General features: G+C 47.1%; 1 protein-coding gene across 3 annotated transcripts in view; it reads right to left on the reverse strand.

The window, feature by feature from the left end:
- Positions 1-8,261, reverse strand: part of MCM9 (minichromosome maintenance 9 homologous recombination repair factor) — a 106,896-nt gene that overhangs the window by 9,892 nt on the left and 88,743 nt on the right. For 2 of the 3 annotated variants that reach the window (XM_004702208.2, XM_045294346.1), the window contains 2 exons: positions 6,845-6,990; positions 7-2,007 (listed from right to left, as the gene is read on the reverse strand). In XM_004702208.2, coding sequence (XP_004702265.1) covers positions 573-2,007; positions 6,845-6,990 — 1,581 coding nt within the window. In that variant the 3' untranslated portion in view covers positions 7-572. Of the gene's footprint in view, positions 1-6; positions 2,008-6,844; positions 6,991-8,261 lie in introns of those variants that run through there. The other variant, XR_006680468.1, reaches the window with a different exon arrangement.

Consider the following 8,261-nt stretch of genomic DNA (forward strand, 5'->3'; position numbering starts at 1 on the left):
GGGCTTCACTCGTCAGACTGCGTGAATCGTGAAGATGCCACTCAGTGAAAGAGAGGAAGGTCACACTTAAGCGGATGCAGGAAAAGACAGACAAAAAGAACGTTAGAACAATCACACGATTTTTGGCAAAGCATCCCGAACGATAATGTGCGCTATTCTCTGCAGGGCACCCCCCAGCGGAAAACACACAAAAAATATTATAAAAAGTTCACTTGTCTTGTAAGCTTTCGGAGTGCTACTTTTGTGGCCTTATTTTCGGAGTGAATAAAGTCCGGAATCCAGGACCGACACCCGTGCCCAAAACAAACATCTTTGGGAAAATAGAACTCCTTGCTTACAAAACTGAGCAGTGTCAACTATTTCAACTCAAGTGCTGGTTCCACAATGACTGACAGCATTCATACAAGTTATAAAAGTCAGGAAGACACACCTGAAATACAACACCGAGGATGAACCTGAGTGGGGCGGGGAGGCCTCGTGCTCAGACTGGCATTTGATGTGGCCAAGAATGCACGCTGGTATCCCGAAGGCGCGCACTGGGGGCGCCGACATTAGACCAGAAGGGTCTCTGATTACGGCCTCCTTCTGATCTCGTCGTCCCAGTCGAAATCCAGGGCGTCATCCTCTAGCTCTGGCAACGTGAAGAGAGGGTTTCTGGAAGCCGTGAGGTTGCCGGCGGCTCCTCCGAACTGGAAAGTCCTCCTCTTCCGGCCAGGCGCTGCGGCCGCGGCTGCAGGAGGCGGGCTCAGGCCTCCTGACTCAAGCCCGTTCTTCTCTGCAGGCGGAGTAGGGGGGTCCTGGGATTTGGAGCCAGAGGCGGGTGAGAAGGAGAAGTTTGCCAGTTTGGCTAATGTGCCAGCATGAACCTTGCCGCTTTTGTGTTTGCAAGCATCCTCTTCCTTCTCGCTCTGACTCGTAAGACGAGCCGACCCCGTTTGACCCCCCAGCTCACTCTGAATAACTCTCTTTTTCAGGGCACAATCCCTCCTCTCTATCGAGCCCCCTTTCCCAGGGGGCTGCTGTGAAGCCTCCTCGCCTGTACTCTGCCCCGGACCCGAGCGGGTGCTTTCCCGGGAAGCTCTCAGCTTCTCTGGGGCCTTCCCCGGCAGAGCTGCTTCCCTTCTTGCTCTGGGCGGGGGCATCGTAGGACCAGGACCTGGAACTTTGGCTGTGCTAGGAGACATACGGCTGCCGTCTTCTGGGGAGTGGGTCAGTTTTGACTTCTGTTTGAAAGTAAATTTCGCCAGTTTGGCCACAGTGGGACCTGGACTCTCATCCCCATCAAGTTGGGGCTCTTCGACTTGAGCAAGGGATTTCTGTCTCTTTCTTTTGGGAGTCTCCCGTGTTCCTTCTCGGCTCTGAGGGCGAGACAGCGGGGAGGGCTCCCTGGCAGGATCTTGGCAGTGCTGCGAGTGCAGCTCAAGCAGATTCTTCGGGGCGTGCTGAGGCGGTACTGGGTCTGGCTCACCTGCAGGTACCGCTACTTCAGAAACCATTGCTGCCTTTTCTCCCCGAGCATGAAAAGTCTTGTCTGGCCTCGATGGTGTGTCTGCCTTTCCTGGTGCAGGAAGCTGTCCACCTTCTGATTTGCTCCTTCGGCCGGGGCCACGCTTTTCCTCGCCCTGCGATCTGTTGTTGGGCAGTTTCGAAGCCATTTCTTTCTCAGTTGCTTTGGGCCTGGGAGACACATGAGCCACGGTTTCCAGCTCAGTCTGGGGAGGCGCCATGGAGGCACACCAGTGTGTACCGTTGTCTCTGCTTCTCAGGGGCTCAGCTCGGTGACTTTCACGTGTGGATCTGCTTGGCCCCAGATGGGGTGGGAGATTTAGAAGTAGGGTTCCCCCAGAACTGCCTCCAGGAGAGGAGGTAAGCATGCTACAGTTGATTTCCTGCTTTGTGGAAGTTCGGAACTCCAGCTCTTCCCCTGGCTCATTTCTCAAGGATTCTGGAGGGGTGTCCACCTCCTCTGGCTCTGGCTGAGACTGGGGCCCACTCTGATTCTGTAGCCTGTAGCAGAAATGCGAGAGGGAAGCAAGGATGAAGGCAAGGCTTTAACCTTTTGATTCGTTAGTTTCTGAATGCTGTCTAAAGAGGTCAATCAGACGTTAGTACATCGTCTCTTAGAGTAGCAGCAGGGAGAACAGTATCTGCTCGTACCAGTAGAGAGTTAAATATTCTAGTGAAAACAGCCAACCAACCAAACTCACCGGCATCGAGTTGATGGGACTCATAGCAACCCTCTAGGACAGGACAGAACTACCCCTGTGGGTTTTCAAGATGGTAACTCTTTATGGAAGCACTCAGTTCTGCTTTTCGCCCGAGGGGCAGCCTGCGGTTTTGAACTCTTGATCTTGCGATTCGCAGCCTAACCCGTAACCACTACATCACCAGGGTTCCAAAGGTTCTGAGAAGCCTTCTGATTTAACTTTTAACCATCAGAAAGGAAGACCGCAGAATAGCTAGTCAGTCTGTCTACATTTCCAGATGGCTCTCGAAGCGAAGTGCAGTGCATTCCTTTAGGACTGTAGAGTGTGCCTGTTAGACCTGTCGCTCTTTGCGTGGTAGCATGTCACTAACCAAGGAGGCAGCTGTTCCAGTTACTTAGTAGCCAGTTTGCAGGTAAGAAGCAAAGTGAAAGACCCAAGATTCGGCTCCATCTCATCTCTTTACCTAATTGAAGTACACATGTTAGCACACCTAAGGCATCACCTTACTCAGGAGGCAAGGATTTATGATGCGTCCAGACCGGGATTCGTGCTGTCACCTCTGGCACCCGCGTCCGCAGGCCATTGTGACACATTTTCCTGCTAAGTCCAGCCATGTTTTCACGTATGTTTCAAGTAGTCACTCTCCACCATTTTGAGAGAAGAAAAACCCTCTCTGAATGACATTTCTGGGCAGTGGTACTCACTTTAAATTTTGGCATGCTTCTTCCCTATCAGCAACGATGGGTAAATAAAATCAGAAATGAGCCTAAAAGCACCGATTTCTAACAAAGCAGGTCCTTTAGAAATCCCTTCCTAACAGCTCAGAAAACACGTCTTTTTCATTATCAGATGTAATTTAAGCCCACTTCCATGTAGTAAATGTGAAAATAAATTAACCAAAAAGATGAATAGTAAATTGTAAAATTACTTGAGGTTAGCAGTTCGAACCACCAGCTACTCTGTGGGGAGAAAGATGAGGTTTTCTATTCCTATAAAAATTTAGTCTCAGAAACTCACAGGGAAAGCTCTATTGTGTCCTATAGGGTCATTATGAGTCTGAAATGGCTCAATGGATATGCATTTTTTTGAGTTAACATACTTTTCAGCACTAAATTGTGATCAGGTATATTCATAATGGTTAACTCTCTCAAAACAATGTCCTACAAGACCTATGTGACCAGACGTCCCGCTTTTGGCAGGACAGTCCCAATTTTTAACAATTTTTCCCGCTTCCCGCAGCGTTTTTAAAAAGTCCCAATTTTTGGAAAGAATGCATGACAAGCTAGGGTATACAGTTTTTGGCTGCCATGTGGCTATTTCACCAGGGTATGAGTTTTATCAATGGTGTCCCGCTTTACCAATGTTAAAATCTGGTCACTTATACAAGACAGTGAATTTAAAGGAGCTAAATAATATAACCCTCATTATATTAGTTCAAGTCTTGTATCAACTCAATTCTCTCCTACGTAAAATCTCTGCAGTTTTACTAGAACATCTGTGTGATGTTTTAAATTTAAGGCATGTAGAACATCCAGTGTTTGAGGCCGACTGTCACTAGGAAAACCTTTTTCCAGAAGAAAAGGGTGATGAAAGCACAATATTAATGGCTTTATCATAATATTATCATATGGGACTTTTTCCTAAGGGGGAGAAGTCTACATGCCACTTGGGTTTTCTCACTGGGTAAGATCAGCTTGAGGTTGTTGTGCCTTGGATGTAATTCACCTTCATTTCCACACCTGGTTTTGTTGCTTGGAGGGTCAGCACATGCCTTCACATTACAAAGATGTAGCAGGGAAGATGGACATTTTAACATCTATCGTTTATACCACTGGTTATCAACCTTCCCAATGCCGCAACCCTTTCATACAGTTCCTCATGTTGTGGTGACCCATGACCATAACATTATTTTCATTGCTACTTCATAACTGTAATTTTGCTACTGTTATGATTGGGTGACCCTTGTGAAAGGGTCATTCGACCCCCAAAGGGGTCGTGACCCACAGATTGAGAACCACTGTGTTAGACCTTCATCTACTGTTTTTTCCCAGTCCGGACTTTCCTGAATCCAACATACGAGGGGGTAGCCAAAACACACTGGAAAAAAGCTCTGCTGGGCAGAGCTTTCGAGGTACACATTTTTCCCACTAGGCGAGCATCAAGGAACACGCTCTGAGTTAGTGCACCCAGTGGCGTCACCTGGGAGAGTTCTCTCTGGTCACAGTGCATTTTTTCATAAAAGCAGTTTGGCTTGAACTCCTTTCTTTGTGATGGCCAATTTAAGAGAACAGCATGTGGCTGTGAAATATTGTTTCCTGTTCAGGAAAAATGCTTCAGAAACTGTTGTGATATTGAAAACAGCTTACAAGAACACTACTATGGGGAAAACTCAAGTGTACAAGTGTTCTTCTCATTTCAAAAAAGGTGAAATGTTAACTGATGACAAACCTCATTCTGGACGTCTGTCAACTTCCCAAAGGGATGGAAATGTCAACAAAATTTGTGCACCTGTGCTCGAAAGCCCAATGACAGACCACTGAAGAGATGGGGAAGTTATCTGGAGCTCGGTTCAGCAAATTTTAATGGAAGATTTGGGAATGATAAGGGTTGCTGCGAAACTTGTGCCTCGGGTTCTGACTGATCAGCAAAAAAAGAGCTTTGACTGGAAACATGCCCATGCTTTGAAAGAACAGCTCTGAAGCCACCTAGACTTTCCCTGCCCCCAAGGTCACTGATAATGAGACATGGTGCTATTCTTACTACCTGGAGAGCAAACATCAATCAAGGAAGATGCCATCGTCACCTTGCCCAGTAAAATGTTACCAAGTTGTGGTAGTTATATAATCGTTTGTCAGTTTGAGAATTAAGAATGTAAGGTTGGAGTCTAGCCTGTCAATCAGATCAAAGCCAATGAGGCCTCTGTGTAGGCATGGCCTTCTCCTGAGAATTCTCGAAGAAATACTGGAAGAAATCGGTAATTTCTTCCTGTGAGGCAGGAGACACTTCTCTCACTCTGCTCATTTCCTTGGAGACTCAACACTGACAAGGCTGATTCCCTGCAAGACATCTCTTAGGAGAAGCCACATGGACCTACCCGGATGCAGCCTAGGGTGCTGGAGAAGCCACGTGGAGACCCCTATCAGGGATGAGATGCTTACAATGCTACTGGATCCAATAATTTTCTACCCACTGGCCGGTAATTGTCCTGCATTCAGCATCACTGCATGTGTTTCGTGAGTCTGAAGAGGACTTTATAGATGGTATTGGACATATAGGCTTGGACTGGGCTAGGGTGCTGGAGAAGCCACGTGGAGACCCCTATCAGGGATGAGATGCTTACAATGCTACTGGATCCAATAATTTTCTACCCACTGGCCGGTGATTGTCCTGCATTCAGCATCACTGCATGTGTTTCGTGAGTCTGAAGAGGACTTTATAGATGGTATTGGACATATAGGCTTGGACTGGGCTGGGCTGTTTTCCTTATATTCAATTGGTCTTGTATATAAACCTCTTCCTTACAGACATGAGTGTCTCTATGAATTTGTTTCTCTAATCAATCCAGACTAACACACAAGTGAAATCTCAAATCAAGACAATGTTCATTTGTTTCTTTGATGTAAGGGAGATTGTGCATTTGGAGTTTGTTCCACCAGCTTTCTATTTAGAGGTTCTGAAAAGATTACCTAACCGTTTGCAACCAAAAAGGCCTGATTTGAGGCAGATGGGGGACTGGTTTTGCCACCACAACAATGCACTTGCTTATGCAGCCATCTCAGTGTGCAAGTTTTGGGCAAAAACAGCATGTCTCTCTTGTCCCACACACCTTACTCACCTAACCTCACTCTGTGCAACTTCTTTTTGTTTCCACAAATGAAGAGGAACATGAAAGGACAGAGATTTGATAATGCAGAGAGGTGAAGAAAAAAATGAGGGAGGTGCTGTCAGCCATCCAAACAGATGAGTTTGAAAAATGTTTCCAAGAATGGAATCGCAGATTTGACTAATGTATGAAATGTAATGGAGAACACTTTGAAGGTTACTTTATATTTTTAAAAAATCAAATCCATAGCTTTAGAAAAAAAATTCCACTTTTGGGGGGGATACCCCCTCATACATCAGTCGGTAGTAACTTAGGACAGTCAGAAGTAGTAAACCTAGCCCTGGGAACACAGAGAGCTCACAGCAGAATGCAGCTGTGAATGTCCTCCCAGTTGATAATAGCTGATCAGAGACAAGTCTTCCCCACTGAACCTTGTCTGAGTTCCTGACTCCCAGATACTAAAAAATACATATATTTTCTCACTCTTTCTTTTTTAATAAGCCACTGAGTTCTGGGAAAGGAGCCCTGGTGGCACTGGGCTAAGCACTGGGCAGCAAGATAACCAGAAGGTTGGTGGTTCAAACCTACCGACCACTCCAAGGGAGAAAGCCTATAGAGAGTTACCGTCTTAGAAATCTTATATAGGGTTGCCATGTGTCGGAATCAACTTGATGGCAGTGGGTTTGGGGGCTGATGGATCAGACTTGTACAGCAACAAATAACTGAGAACCCTCTCAGTGGAATCGTACAGGCAGATACTCCCCTGAGTTCGCCAAACAAGGGCCCCACCAGACCCTCCGTCTCCCTTCCTCACCTTTCAAGCCTTCTTAGTTCTTCACTCAAGAGGTTCTGCAGCTCGAGCTTTTCCAGAATCAGCTCGCATTGCCTCTGGTACTGCTCCACAGGGTTGTCAGGAAAGGCAGTGTGGAGTGCATTCACGCCGCCGAGCAGTGCACCTCCCTTCGCGGTGAGAAAATGAGACATCAAGGAGAAGTGACCAGGCCATACAAGTAAGTCGACACTAGAGCCCCCTGAGCAGGGACTAAGATCAGCCCCCTCTACCATCCATCTGGGTGCCAGAATCAACTGGCAGGGTTTTTCAAGTATAATATCTTCTCCCCATTTCTTGTTGGCAACTACTGTTCTGTAAAGGCACACTGTCACTAGTGGGAGCACGGGCATCCCTCAGGTAAGCTGATGGAGAAAACACATTGAGATCAATTGGCAAACACAAAGCCACGAAGGTAATGACCGTTTCCTTAACATGGTTTCGCTTCTTTTAAATGGTTTTCTTTTGGGCGTGTTTTCTGAAATTATGCAGTTTAGAATATGTTTAGATGTAGGGAACCCATGGAGAGGTCTGAGGGGCTGGCCCCAATCCCAGCTACTACGTGGACACCTGCCCCTCCCCCTCAGAATTTATTTCAAAGGACGGCATTAATTCTGCAGCTTTGGGAGAGGGACATATCTGATCGGAGCACATGGGAGCAGATGAAGGGGGAGGAGGAGAGACTGGGGCACATCCTGGCCCACCAGGCCTTGAGGACGATGTTCCCGATTAGAGCAGCCAGTCCACAGAGAGGACCACATAGCTGGCCCCACTATGAGACATGACGTCACTCACTGACCCATGACCCTGCAGGGGACAACACCGGAGACACAGTGTGGAAATTGTGCCAATCTGATCCTGCAACACCGAGGTAAAACACTAAGGGGGTGCAACAGAACAGCATGGGAACGGAGTGAGGTCCCCAGGGAATGCTGAAGGTGACCTTTGGGGCCAGGGTGTGGTATCCCAACAGACTGGACTGGAAAATACTCCTAAAGGCCAACAAACGATCCTTGAATTAACTACAAGCTTTTATTTCTTGTTGTGTTTTACTTTATATTTTGTCATTGGTTTGTTGTTGTTGTTTTGTTGTAATTTGCTACTTGGTTTTGCTCTGTCTTGTTTTTGTGCATGTTATTATCTCCGCAGGTCTGTCTAAATAAGATAGGCTGGTTGAACAATCTGGAGGAAACAACGGGACGCACAGTTCCGGGGGGACATGGGAGAGGGGGAGGTGGGGGGAAAGGTAGTGGTGTTAACAAACCCAGGGACAAGGGAACAAGGGATCCAAATCGGTGGTGAGGAGGGTGTAGGAAGCCTAGTTGGGCGTGATCAAGTGTAATGTAACCAAGACGAATTACTGAAACCCAAATGAAGCCTGAGCATCATAGTGGGACAAGAG

Source organism: Echinops telfairi, unplaced genomic scaffold (assembly GCF_000313985.2).
Source record: "Echinops telfairi isolate 266 unplaced genomic scaffold, ASM31398v2 ScPeMD7_3533;HRSCAF=4204_0, whole genome shotgun sequence".
Taxonomy (NCBI): domain Eukaryota; kingdom Metazoa; phylum Chordata; class Mammalia; order Afrosoricida; family Tenrecidae; genus Echinops; species Echinops telfairi.